The sequence below is a fragment of the Argentina silus genome (assembly GCF_951799395.1).
Source record: "Argentina silus genome assembly, chromosome: 12".
Taxonomy (NCBI): domain Eukaryota; kingdom Metazoa; phylum Chordata; class Actinopteri; order Argentiniformes; family Argentinidae; genus Argentina; species Argentina silus.
Window position 1 is genome coordinate 15276382 of NC_139666.1, and position 15000 is coordinate 15291381.

The 15000-nt window shown below is 46.0% G+C and overlaps 1 protein-coding gene across 1 annotated transcript in view; it reads left to right on the forward strand.

The window, feature by feature from the left end:
• Positions 1-15000, forward strand: part of LOC310812621 (ephrin type-A receptor 6-like) — a gene marked incomplete at both ends in the record, with an annotated part of 92226 nt that overhangs the window by 20184 nt on the left and 57042 nt on the right. Inside the window, one exon of the mRNA XM_083681249.1 lies at positions 4459-5122. Coding sequence (XP_083537375.1) covers positions 4459-5122 — 664 coding nt within the window. The remainder of the gene's footprint in view (positions 1-4458; positions 5123-15000) is intronic.

Here is a 15000-nt window from a genome sequence, read left to right on the forward strand (position 1 = left end):
GCATTGCCTCTCTCCTTCTCAGTGGGCAATAAATAACACACTGTAGGTGGCCTTCTGCTATTCACTTATTCACAACCACTCCAATTACCACACAGTGGTTGGTGTGTGTGTGTGTGTGTGTGTGTGTGTGTGGGTGTGTGTGGGTGTGTGTCTGTGCGTGATTGCACAGGGCCACTGCGTCATTGGGTTTTGGAGAGATCCCTAACATTGACACTGTGCACACACACACACGACATTGACACCATGCACACACACACACACACACACACACACACACACACACACACACACACAATACAGATGAAAACAATTCTTATGGCCCAAGCCACCATGAACACGCAATCTCATCTGATTCCGGAGGCCAGGCGGGCTTGGCAAGGAATTGAGAAAACGCAAAATAAACAAGCCATACAAAACACAACACACATAAACAATACACGCAATCGCATCGGTTGCCTTATATAAATAGATGTATTGATAATGAGTTCTATTGTTCTATTCATCAGCACGGTATCAGCTCTAATCTGTACCTCTGCGTCTCTCCCACCATTGTCTCTGGGGCTGTTTAACTTCTCGAATTAGAACTCTCACATGAGTTTGTTCCAGCTCTGCACACCAGAGAGCAGAAACACTCAAACCACTGATTTACACCTGAGTATTACTTTACCATTTAGACTCAAGTTCCCCGTCCATACCCAGCCTGCAGCCTGCCCCAGTGGTTCCAACTGCCCATCTTACAGGGAATCATATCACTTTCTAATTTAGCCAGGCGGTAGATTTGACATTTAAATGGCACATAAAACCTCCTCCTTTACAGCCCCCACCTCCCTTTCCCCCCCCCCCACCTTGGATGGGTTAGAATCTCTAAATGTTTAATTTTCAATCCCTGTGTCAAGGCGACAGGTGATAACGTTAGTTAAAAGCACCTCTCTCAATGGCCCCAGTTTTACAGTTTTAATGGAATGAGCTCACCTCTGGGCGGGCAGCTGTAAATGATTGGTTCTCTTTCATGAGAGTGCTGCTGGAGCAGGTTTGGCCTCACAGAGAAATCAATCCACCACTCGTCTTGACCAGTTTTCAATTATGCATGTGAGGATTGGGTTAAGGAAGGTACGTCAAGGCAGAGACTCTTTATAAGCTTTCCAGTGTGAGAAAGAACTTTTTTTTGTTGACTTTTGGGGTTGAAAATCAGGACCCTGCGTAGCTACAATAGAACTTTGGAGTCTTATCATACTGTTGATTTAGATGGGACAACTCTTCACTCCTGCTATTATCTGTCTTGTTATGGGGGTTTTATTTGTATTTGAATGTCAGTCACAGGGATTCAGTACAAATACGACATTTCCTTGCAGACATGCACTCCAATAAAAACACCTCTAAGAGCCAGCCGTCTTTTCTTTAAAAAGACGGCTTCCGTTTAAATGCTGCCTCTTGTGTCTATTCTAGGCTGGAGGAAATTGACAGTAAGCGATCAGCTGGCATTATTCTAACCTTTTTAAATGCATTTAGCACAGCTCGGAGAGTGTTCAGCAGATCATTTTGGATAGCTATTTCCTTCTGATCTTGCGTGTCGTTTCTCTCTCTCTCTCTCTCTCTCTGTCTGCCACACACACACACACACACACACACACACACACACACACCAGCAGGCCACCAGAGACTCACAGAGTTCTGAGATCTCTTTGATGGGATTGAACGTCCACACCCTGCCTCCCAAACCTGCCCTCTACTTGCTCTCTCTTTTCTTTTTCTTTTTTTTTGCACTCTATTTTCCCTCTCTCTCTCTCTCTCTCTCCCTTCTGTCCATCTCTCTGTATCTCTGATTTCATGGACCCGACGTGTATGAAATAAGTTGTGATCTGGTAGCTAATTGGAACCATGTCCCCTCAATTTCGTATAATATATCCTGCCTCAATGCCAGTAGGAGAACTAGAACTCACGCGGGGATAGTCAGTGTTACTGTAGGACCTTGCTGAGGGCTATGCCTCACCTTGGGAGGAGAGCGCACGCCCTGGCAGCTAACACACAGCTACACAGTCCAATCCCCTGAAACAACATGGGCTCCATTATGGATGCAATTTTCCACAGACACAGTGTTCCCCTCTTCTCACTCTCGCAGCTAAAATGGCTTTCAGGACTTCACCAACACCAGGGCCACCATGACCAAACAAAAAAAGGGTTTCTTTCCAACAGACAGGGCCTTCAAAATAAAAGTTTCTTGTTTGAAATGAACATTTCTCCAACTTTAATCCTCCCAGCTGGGTCTGCTGAGGAACAGATCCTCGTTCTCAGAGGTGTCAGAGTGGGTGTTGCAGACCATGGAGCCTCAAGGAGTCCAAACACACTATAGAGATGTTGGGAGCCCATTGAGAGCTGTGTGGGCCCTTGTGTTTCCTCCATCTCCACTCTGGTGTCACTGTGAGATGGCAGGAGTGCCAACCAGAGGACAGACACCAGAGGATACACACACACACACACACACGCACACGCGCGCACACGCACACACACACACACACACACCACCACAGAGCTCAGCATCTGTCTCCCCTGTGCACACACACACACACACACACACACCCTGTTGCTGTCTCTGAATCCAGCTATCAGCAGACACACACACACACACACACACACACACACACACACACACACACACAGCTCCATAGAGTGCTCCGCTCTACAACCACCCCAGGGTATCTCTCCCTAGCCTGACAGGGACAAACTCACTCAAGCTCTTTTTTAGATTCTTTTAAGCTGCAGAATGAGGAAGTTTATGTCTTATGGAAGGTTTTTGAAGAAGTACGTTTGGGGGATAGAGATGAGGGTGGTGTACATGGGACTGTGCTGATGAGGCATTACACCTGCACACTTCTTATACACCTTTGATCAATGTTACGATGATAACACACTACAGAGCTGGCCTAGTTGGAATACTGTAGCAACGTATTCATTCTCAACACTTGGAATCTCTGACGGGAGACAAAATCGGCTGCATGATCAAGACGTGTTTGGTTTCAATAGAAATATCTGTCCATCATTATTACTGATTTCAGATTTTGGACAGATAAAAAAAATGCATTTATGATGTAGGATATTGAAAAGCTAATCATGGAGCTTTGTATGCTTGTCTTAAGATCCTATTATAATTCCTAGAACAATGCCATGTGCATATTAGACAATATCATATTTGATCAAAATCAATTCATTTTAATCATGTTATGATTACTGTGACACCTTGAGGGAAAAATAGATTAAAAATGTGTCATCTTTTGTGATTGAATTAAAACATGTAATTAAAAAGGATAATGAGTATATGAAAGTCAACATTAGAGTTTGATTACTGTTCTCGTCCAGAGGTAATATACAGCTACGTACAAAACTGCTTATTAAAAGAGCCAGCTTATCAATGAAATAATTGGCGCAAATTGCCAGGCCTTTTTCACTAGATCTCTCGACTCTGTTTGCTAATAAAGAGCTTCTGTTCTATCTGCTCCTATTAATTACACTGGATGTGTGTGTGTGTGTGTGTGTGTGTGGGGGGGGGGGGGGAAGAGTAATCTTTCCCTTTTTTTCTTTTCTAAATTTGGAACTGTGCTGTTATGAATCTATTATACAGAAATGAAGAGCCAGTTTATCTGCATCACAACCTTCCTCGGCCCTCCTGCAGATTCTATCTGTCCCTAAACTAGATACTAACATCATACTAACCCTAACTTGAGAACAATGACACAGGGCTTGGTACCCAAGTGTGTCCCCAAAGATGCAGTATGACAATAATATAACAGTTAGGAGTTAGGTACTTAGAGTCATGTTAACGGAATAGAAATTTGAATTGAATTGAAGTCTCCTTGTTTTCTTTTGATTATTTTCCTTATCTAAGCATATCTTTTTTCTCCCATTTGGATGCAATGGTCAAGGTCACCCGTGACTGAACAGTGCTCAAGGTCAACCAGCATGTCGAGGTTAAAGGGCAGTATAGAGGTCCCAGTGGGGATTCAAATTCTTTTTTTTTTTTTCCTGTCTGTGCCTATAGACTCAAGAGCAGGTCTGGTGTTGAGGAATGCGGCGTGGTTGTTGAGGTGATTTGAAACCATTTTCCTCGGCAGGTAATTTGATTCTGCGAGGTTGATGTTGGCGCTCCAGGGTCACTGTCTAGCCGTCCTACTGTAATAGAGGGGAGAGAGGCAGGACCAGGTCTAAAAACCTCATTTAGGTTTGATCTCAACAACACAGGGACAGACCACCTGGTGACCTCGAGAAGAGTCACAGAGCTAATGGCCAGGTAGTTAGTGGTAATAGGCAGAAAAGTCCATCTGAGAGGGATCTTTGATGATGTTAACCGGATTAGCAGGGATTCACTATGTATCACTTGTGTGTGTTTGGTGTAATGAAATGAAATGAAAATGAAATGAAAAAAAATGCTGTTCACTAACTCTCCGCTCCCGCTCCCTTTTACAGTGGGATGCTATCACAGAGATGGACGAACACAACCGGCCCATCCACACCTTCCAGGTGTGCCACGTGATGGAGCCCAACCAGAACAACTGGCTCCGCTCCAACTGGATCTTCCGCCAGGCGGCCCAGAAGGTCTACGTGGAGCTGAGGTTCACCCTGCGAGACTGTAACTCCATCCCCTGGGTCTCCGGCACCTGCAAGGAGACCTTCAACCTCTTCTACTACGAGACGGACGAGTCCCACGGCGTCAAGTTCAAGCCCTCCCAGTACACCAAGATCGACACCATCGCCGCCGACGAGAGCTTCACCCAGATGGACCTGGGAGACCGCATCCTCAAGCTCAACACGGAGGTGCGCGAGGTGGGGCCCGTCACCCACAAGGGCTTCTACCTGGCCTTCCAGGACATTGGGGCCTGCATCGCCCTGGTCTCTGTGAGGGTGTACTATAAGAAGTGCCCGTTCACCCTGCGCAACCTGGCCTCCTTCCCCGACACGGTGCCCCGCGTGGACTCCTCCTCCCTGGTGGAGGTGAGGGGGGCGTGTGTGGACCACGCCGAGGAGAGGGACACGCCCAAACTCTACTGCGGGGCGGACGGGGACTGGCTGGTGCCGTTGGGGAGGTGTGTCTGCAGCGTGGGCTACGAGGAGATTGACGGCTCCTGTCTCGGTGAGTTCTGTCTGCAACCTCTGTCGCTCTCCGCCTCTCGTTTTGCTCTCTTACTTTCTCTCCATTTCTCTCTTTGTCTCACCATCTCTCTCTTTCTGTCTCCCGTCTTCCCTCCCCCCGCCTCGCTCTCTCCATCCCGCTCTGTCCTTTCTCATTCGCTCCATCTCTGCTCTCCTTCTACATGCGTATGTTAATGTATTTTTTTCTGAATCAACATCACATGATTGCAGCACAGTTGAAGAACTATGTGGCTCCCTTATCCATTGCGATTGCCGCTCTATTTAACATGAGGGTTGATATCAGTTGGCAATCCCGGGGATAGATCAGATATCTGAGGTGGGGCTTTACATAAATCAGCTTAACATACCTGTACCGTAAGAACGCTGAAGAGTGTCAGGTGTTGAAACCACAGCAGCGGTTATTCATTACCCTCGCAACCGCATTCCTCCAAAACCCATCTCTCTCTCACACATACACATGCACGCGCACACACACACTCCACTCTTCTTTATGTAATGCTAATGTGCTCTCTCTCTCTCTCTCTCTCTCTACCTCTCTCTCTCTCTACCTCTCCCTACCTCTCTCTCTCTCTCTCTCTCTCTCTCTCTCTCTCTCTTTCCCCCTCTCTCTCTCTCCCTCTCTCTCTCTTTCTCTGCCTCCCTCTCCCCCTCTCTTTGTGATCGTGCAGTATCAGCGCGGTGCAGACAGGCAGAGCCCCACGCAGCATCACAAAGGCGGCGTGTCATCCCCGATCCTTCATTATCTCTTCTCCTGTCATCCCTTCCCTCATCCCTCCTTCATCCGCTGCTTCCCCATCCTGTCACCTCCCCATCCAGCCGCAGCCCTACACCATTGTCGCTGCCCGCCCACTAACTCATTCAGATAAGATCTAATGTGAGGAGCTCAGTCTGTTTGGGGCTGATTGTTGCTGCGATGGAAGCAGCGTCTCTGTGATCTGGGAGAGGTTGTGTCCGTGATAGGGAACAGACCGCATTAGGGAAATCTCCGAGTGAAAGCGAAGGGGTCCTGTTCTCTCTCCCTGGAGCTGCCCCACCTCAAGGTGATATCAGTGGAATGGATCCGTCTATAGATGAAGGCTGCTGTGGTGCTGCTCGCTGCTGTCAGTGGTCCTGCTGTGAGGCTGTAATGGGTTGGGGAGGAAATCCATCCTTGTGTGGATCCACAGCCTTCTGATGGAGGTTTAAAGCCTGACCTTACAAAGTATATGTGTGTGTGTGTGTGTGTGTGTGTGTGTGTGTGTGTGTGTGTGTGTGTGTGTGTGTACGTGTGTACGTGTGTGTGTGTACATGTGTGTGCTTGCATGTGTGTGCGTGTGTGTGCGCTGGCAGTGGTCTGGATATCCACCTCCCACTGTTCACTGAGGCTGGGCACCTGGCTGTGACAGATTACCTGGGCTGTCCACACAGATGTTTGATCCCTGTGGGTCTCTCTGATGTGGGATCAGGGTTATCACTGGCTGACTCCACTCGATGGGACACAAGGTGACACAAACAGGCCCGGGAAAGAGCTATGGTACAGAGCTTAGTGTCTCCTCTATCCATTCTCAGAAGAGGATATTATGGAAGTATGACAACAGTCCAAAACAAGTGAATTGATGTTATTGCAAATTTCAAATCATGTTCAATCGCATCGTTTATAATTCCCTGTTCAATTCGGTACCGTAGGAGTCAGATAGAATGTATGGCCATTCTTTTTTTTTTCCATCTTATGTGTCTGTGTATGAGGTAGGGAAGTGGCCATGAAAGATAAATGCGGTCAATGATCCCTAATGTGGGGCACCCTGGGGACCATACGACCACCTCCTTGACTCCCCTGCCTGCTCCTCACCCTGCTCTAAAGGCCATTCCCTGCACTCCCCTGTGTGAGAGTGTGGCGGAAGGAAGGTCACTGATCCCCCAGTTATCACACAGCTGGACTCTGGCTCTGTCAGTGGGGCAGAGGTCAATGCTACCTAGGCCTGTCATTGTCAGTGGGGAGGGTGGGGGAGAGTAGGAGGGGGAGTGGGGGGGGGGGGGGGGTGAGAGAAAAAGCAGTGCGAGGCGTGGGAGAGACGGGGCCATGTAGAGAGAGAGTGGGAGAGACAGCGGGAGAGAGAGAGGTGCGTGAAAGAGAGAGAGAGAGAGAGAGAGAAGGGGGGTAGGGAGGGAAAGAGAGTGTGAGGGTGAGCGAGAAAGAGAGCGAGACAGAGAGTGAAGGAGGGGGAGGTAAGTCAAGGCTACCTGGATCTGTCACCACCAGGGAGGCCCCATTAGAAGGTCACTACCATCTTCCCTGTACAGCCTGAGGGAAGTTAACTCTTGAGACCTGGATGCATTATCTATTATCTATACAGTACCTCTCCAAGGTTTATTATGCTTTAAGCCAATACACAGCCTTGGACAGTATTTACAGGGAAAGCTAAGAAGTAGGCATATAGCAACCTGTTTGGGAGATTGTGTCGACCAATGCTACCTTCATATTTTGCCATTCTACAATCATACAAATGTCTACTTAATTGGAGAATATATAATGATTTTGAATTGAAGAAATGGTTGTGATATCCTCCCACTGTTTTCCACCCCTATTCCATGTGTCCTCAGAGCAGCTTTGAGTTTTAGTTGATTATGATTCATCCTCTGATGTGGCCCAGAGAGGTTTTTCAGCTGCATCAACAGCTGCACAGCAATCAGTAGGCCAAGGGTGAAACTGCAGCTGTGATTAGACCCGTTCTGCACCAAAATGGCTGCCTCACCCACGTTTTCCCCATTTGTTATCCTGTTCAGGAGCTTGATGTGCCAGAATAGGCTGATGAATCTCTGCTCCTGAGATCGAGCACCAGATGGCAACCCTAGTTTGTTTAGCTGGTGAGACAGACAGACATGCTGTTGTGTTGTTTTTATTCGCAGGAGTGACTAAAGATGTCGGTGGTGTTGTTGTGTACCGTCTGAGCTGTGTCTGAGTCTGAGGCGACTTTGGCATTTCAGGGACTGCCGCTTGTCGGAAGAATTACTGAGTGCACAGTTGACTGCTAGCCTAATATGACCTTGAGTGAGGAGTTTGCCGAGAGTTAGAGAAAAACAACTCCGTTGTCGGCACACTGATCAGGAACTAAACAGTAATCATTGAGGGCGAAGAAACAGCACCACCTCATGTTCTTGCCCATTTTGAGACAAATAAAAACGTGAAATAATCTTGATTAACGTTTTTGCTCAATTAAACAATATCCATCTTTTGTTTCCTCTTTGAAACACAATGGTTAGATTGTAGAAGCATGATGACCATGGCCCTATTCTCTAACATTGGAGACTAATATTCCTGTGTGTTCTATTTAGAGTCCATCAGCATGCTCCCACTCTCCCTCCCTCCCTTTCTTTCTTCCTCCTTCTATCCCTCCCTCCCTCCCTCTCTGTGTAGCAGATTTCACAGTTGGGTTAAGCCCAGCCCTGTGGGCCATGTGTAGCCATTTTAATGCGGTGTCAGCCCTAAAATACGGCCCTGCTCATTGTTCCAGGATTCAAACAGGCGTAGTTATTAAACCTCCACGCTAGTGCGCAGAGCTCAGGGCGTCAGGGGAGAATCACAATGTTAATACCTCAATCCCACCTCCCCACCCTACTGTACCTCTGTGCCGCTATGCAGACAGCTAACAGACTAGGCTATAGACTAGGCTACACTGAGAGGAAACATGCTCTTCAAAGCACTGTTCTAAAGACAGCAGATCCCTGGAAGGTTTGATTGACGTTTGATAAAGGTTATACCGTATAGACTGGTGTTGCTGGAATTTGGAATATATCGGAATACATTCCAATGTTCTGTCCCACCTTCCAAGCATCGAGAAACCCAACAATAGTCTGAATAGTCTTTGCATTTTCTGGTTATGTTGCGTAACCCCAACCCCTGCCAGTAGCATGGCAAAGGGAGATTCATTAAAGTTTTGCAATACAGAGAACACAACACTTTAAATCCTGATACTTAAACCTTTACTTTATCAAAGACTGGAGTTAAACCCTGAAAGGTATCTCTGTGAGAGGCTGAGGGGCAGAATAAAGGAGCACAGATGCATTGAGGTGGGTGAACAAAAGAAGCCATCTCTACCCTGGACCATCATTCAGCCAGCCAATCTCAGCTCTAATTTAAACCCAGTGATTTGGACACAATAGAACCATAATCACACAATAGAACCATAATCCTCTACCTCTCCTCTGCTCTGCTCTACAACACCACAATCCTGCAGTGGAGACCTACTGTAGAACCAAAGTTATGTTGCTAATGGAAACAAACAGATATGGCTAACAATCAGATTATTTATCATTTGCTGTCTCTCTCTATTTATCTATCACTCTCTCTCTTTCCATCTTTCTAAGTAAACCCGTGCGTGAAGATTATTACAGTAGATAGCTGGAACATTTCATTTCCCATTTGAATTGGCCCTGATCAAAGTGATGTTTTCAGCTTTCATTATACTGCAATCTTCTTGTTTTCAACAAGATTATGGAAACAATCATTAACCTGCAGCTACATACAGTAGCTTCTACTGGTTTCTGTGTAAGGTTGCAGTGATGTGATGTAGACTGAACAGTTAGACCCATCAGCTGTGCCAAACAGATTGTTGACCCCGACCTTGTATGTGTAAAAGAGTCCTAATCACAACAAATGTATCGCAAGGTCACCTCTGTCCTCTCAATAGTTTATTTGCAGAATGTAGATAGACAAAGCTACTGTTATTGACTCATTATACCTCATTGAAAGATGACTGTGAATACAGAATGTTGTTAAACCGATGAGGATGTTTGTAGGACAGCACGGTGTGCTAGTTTCATTCAGAGTACCCTTAGTTAAATTCTGTTCAAGTAGTACACAACACAGCAATATATCTGGGATGAGTAGATTTCCCCCTCAGCTTTGTTCCCAGAGAGCAGAGCAGAGCAGAGCACCTCTCTAAAGATGACAAAGCACAACCCAGAGGCCGTGCCTGTCCCAAACATTTATTACACCTCTGTCACTAGAACACAAATTGATCTTTTTGATCTGCGGAATAAATCAGAGGTACATTGTTTGGTGTCGGAGCTCAGATGAAGTTATGGTGTCTGGAGTCCCCCCCCCCCCCCCTCCCATACACACACACACACACACACACACACACAACTTTTCAACAAGTTTTTTTGTGGAGAAAGTTCAACAGAGGCAGAAACACTGTAGCATTCACACAGTTCGAGAGTTTTCAATAACAGAGTCCTCAACCACCTTTGTTAGGAGTCTGTAGATCAGACATAGGCTTTTGTCTCTATGTGCTTCCTCTGCTCTCTCCTATCGTCAGTGTGAGTGGTGGGAGTCTGACCTGGCAGAGGAAGGTTGTGCGTCTGGTAGATCAGTGGGCCGTGTCATTCAGAAGGCTGTCCTGTCTCCTCTTGTATTAAACCCTTCAGCCTTACAGCGATAGATGGTACAGATGCTCCTGTGATGAATAGTTATAATGTCCCCGCACTGACCCAATATGACTACATCCCTCACTCCAGGGAAGTGTTGATGAAACCTGACTTAATATGAACCATCAGTCCTGCTACACACGCGCTCTCTCACACAAACACACGCACGCACGCACACACACACACTCCACTCTTCTTTATGTAATGCTAATGTGCTCTCTCTCTTTCATGCGCTCTATCTTTCTCTCTCTTTGTCTCTCTCTCTCTCAATCTCTCTTTCACGTGCTCTCTCTTTTTCTCTCTTTGTCTCTCTCTCTCTCACTCTTTCTCTCTCTTTCACGCGCTCTCTCTTTCTCTCTCTTTCTCTCTCTTTCTCTCTCTCTCTCTCTATTGCTATCACTATTAATCTTTCTCTTCCTCTCTCTCTATCACACTACCTCCTGCGCTCTCCCTCTCTCTCTCTCTCTGTCTCTCTCTCTCTCTCTCTCTCTCTAGATAAAGCAGGTAGGTAGGACTGAGCAGTGGCCATGCATTCAGTGTTTTACAACAGACCATGTGTTTGTGTGCATCTGAGTAAGAGCTGCTTTGATGGCCATGAATAATGCAATCTCAGTGTTATATTAGGACCTGCTCTGGTTAGGTCGTGGTGTGTGTTTGTGTGTGTGTTTGTGTGTGTGTGTGTGTTTGTGTGTGTGTGTGTGTGTGTGAGTGTGTGTGTGTGTGTGTGTGTGTGTGTGTGTGTAGGCTCTATTAGACTATAGTACAGTCTCTGTGAGGATGGAGCAGGACAATGACTTTTATATGAACGCAGGAGACATATTGTATTTAACAACAGAAAATATCAATACCCCCCCCCCCCACCAATATTCACTGATTGGCAATGGTTGACATTTCACCCCCAACCTGTTTATCAGTCTTTTGAAAGCCACATTCACCTGTTTCTGCAGCCCTGTGCGTTGGTGTGTGCTAGGTGGGAGAGACAGTGAATGCTGAGATCGGAGGGGCTCCACAGCTTTAATTGCCACAACAGTGTGAACAGGGCCTAGGGTTCCCTCGTCAGACGTTTTCAATTACACTCCAAACCCAGCCGGAATGGGCCCAGCTCAACAATTACACCACATATCCCTCAAGCTGTCACACAGGCAAATGAGACGTCACCCACAATAGCGGAGTGTTAATGCAAGAGACGGCATGAGGCTTAATTTAGATACCATATACTGACACACGCACACACACAGACACACGCACACACGCACAGCCACTCAAACAGAGCTGGAAGAGCGGCTTGAACCGGCCACAAACAGTGTTGTTTACAGCGAGCTAACAGGAGGGACACATTGTGTGACTCACAGTGTGACATTTCAGGAAAGGAGTGTCCTGGTCTAACAAGCATTGGTCGTGCAAGCTTAATTGGTTGTGTCTGGACAGGCATCTCCATGAGTCTGACTCCGAGGTGAAGGTGTGTGAGTGTGTGTGAATGCTTGCGTGCGTTTATGGTGTGCGTGCGGGTGTGCGGGCGTGCGGGCGTGCGGGCGTGCGTGTGCCATCTCTGTGCATTTGATTACCTCAATTTATATTTTGACTGGCTGTTGTAGGTTTTAATAGAGAAGCAGAGATGCTCATATAGCATGTATGCTGTCCATACAGACAGTAGCACTTTCAAATACTCTGCTTTTAACTCCTTGCTGCCTTTGTGTGTCACAAACACACACACACACACACACACACACACACACTGCCTGGCTCCAAAGGAGACATCTCATCTCAAGGACAGAGCTGAGGTGTATCAAAGAGAGCTCAAACTGCTTTTTATCATGCATGAGCACACACACACTCACACAGAACATACTGTTTTCATTGACAGTTAGAGGGCATGAAGTATTTTGTAGATCTGTGTTGTTTTGATCAATATGCGAAATCTAAAATTAGTGTGTGGGTGATCATAAAAGAGATTATATTGTTTCTGCTTAGCATACACATGTGTATGCTCTGTGATGGATGGAACTCCCTGCATATGTAATTGAGATCTCTTTGAATCCATGTGATATGGTAATGCCTCTCCCTTGAGTCATTAGTTCCAATGTCTCCCAATTGTAAGGGATTGAGTTTTCAGCCAATGAGCTTTACTGTACGTGGAGAGAATAAGTGTCAGATTGCTACAGTCTACCCACCTTTTCACCTTGCCATGTGAAAAAGCCATTTTGTATTAATAAATAGTCCCTACAGGAGCACCATCAGAGCTTGGATTGGGCATGAATGCACTTATTGAATCATGCTCTCTACTGAAGTATCCATTTTGCAGTGGAACTATATGAAAGTGCTCCCCGTAGTCAGAAATGGAGAAATGACTTTGACTCCACAGTTGGCTAGGCTAATTTATCTGCTCCGCGGGCAGGACTGCTGGGATCAGATTATCAGAGAGAGGTTCCAAAGTCAACTCTCCCAGTTCTACTGACCCGTGATCAGGGCTTTTTTTGTGGGGAACTAGGGGGGTGGAAGGATGTGAGGGCTGTGGAGCTGGGTTAACCAAAGGAGTACTACTGCAGCTAACCAGCAGATGTTTGGATTCAGAGAACCAGGCTATAGATTGAAGACATACAGTACATGTTGAAAAAACACTCACTGAACACTTTATTAGGAACACTATACTAATACTGGGTAGGGCCTCCCTTTGCTCTCAAAACAGCCTCAATTCTTCATGGCATTGATTCCACAAGATGTTGGAAACATTCCTTTAAGATTCTGGTCCATGAATCACGCAATTCCTGCAGATTTTCCAGGTGCACTTTCAAGCTGTGAATCTCCCGTTCTAACACATCCCAAAGGTGTTCTATTGGATTCAGATCCGGTGACTGGGAAGGCCACTGAAGAGCACTGAACTCATTGTCATGTTCATGAAACCAGTTTGAGACGACTTTTGCTTTGTGACATGGTGCATTATCATGCTGGAAGTAGCCATTAGAAGATGGGTAAATTGTGGCCATGAAGGGATACTCAAATAGGCTGTGGCATTCAAGCGATGATTGATTGGTATTAACAGGCCCAAAGTGTGCCAAGAAAACATTCCCCACACCATTACACCACCTCCACCATGAGAAGGTGTACAGGTGTTCCTAATAAAGTGTTCGGTGAGTGTAGATATTGGGTAGAAATAGCGTGTTAGTATTACACAATAGTACCACAGTACATCTACACATTATTTCTAGACCAGGTGAGAAGCTGCCATAGGCTGCCAGATATGCTGAGATAAGGAGCAGATGATTTTCAGGTGAAGGAGTCTGATTCTGTGTTTGTCTGACAGCTCCTTTCACACAACATCTTGATTTATTTCAAGTGTTCAACAATGACAACAACGACAGCTTCAACGCGTCTCACATTTTCATCCCCTGACTTCAAACCACTTAACTCAAACAAGCGCTTGTCTCTGTTTTCTCCCTCAAGACTGTAATTGAGTACAAATGTAGAGTGGATCATCTGTTTAATTGGGGTTGTGTAGGAGGGGCTTGAGTTTATTCAGCACCTACATATCCACTGTGTTTTTTTTAAATTTTGTCTGAAGAATAAATTATGTAGATTCCAGTTTGTGAGCAGTTGCGCCCAAGTTGCGATGTGAACTTGCGGTGACTTCGGCTTCCTTTTTTATTTATTTCTGAGTGTTACTTCAAAGCCCAGAGTGATCAAAGACAGAAGAAAAAATTCCCCAACGTACCACAGCGCTGCAAACACAGCCCCCGCCGCACGGCATGGCGCACCAAACAAAGGCACTGCAGCATCTGATACGGCTTTATTTTGCCAACAAAATCCTGTCAGACATTGCAATGTTTCAATTGATTTTCTTTCTTTTTTTTTTCATGTGCTCTATTTTCGTCCTTAAGCTGTGACACTGAATAAGTCATTAAAGTGTTTGTATGATGACATGGCCTAGATAACACATCAGAGCCGTGCCATAATAGAGGGTCGTGGTTGTCATACATGAAAGGATGCAGAGAGTGCTATAGGGAAAAAAGACACAGCAATTTGTGTCACGAAAAATGAGATTTAACACAATAAAGGCCCACCAGGGGTTTGGAATGACATGCCTTGCAGATGATGACTGTGTTTACCTCAATCACATTTTTCGGTTTCTACCTCATTTGTCCCTCAGAATTAAACACACTGGCTTTTTCCCTTATGTCCAATAATATCAACATTCAGATGTTGTATTTCCTGTCATGTAGAACATGCATATTTTATAAGCAGACCATATTAGATGTGATTCATGCTGGGTTTGGGATCTGCTAATGATGTTATCACCATCCAGCTACAATATTATCTTCTTGCTCTTAACTCTCACACCCTCCCATGTCTCTTCTCTCTCCCTTCACATGAACTGGTACACCCCCCCCCCCTTCCAGGTGACTGATACCTGTGCTGTTTGAGTGACAGTGACCTGAAGGTGAGGGGCTTAAGTAT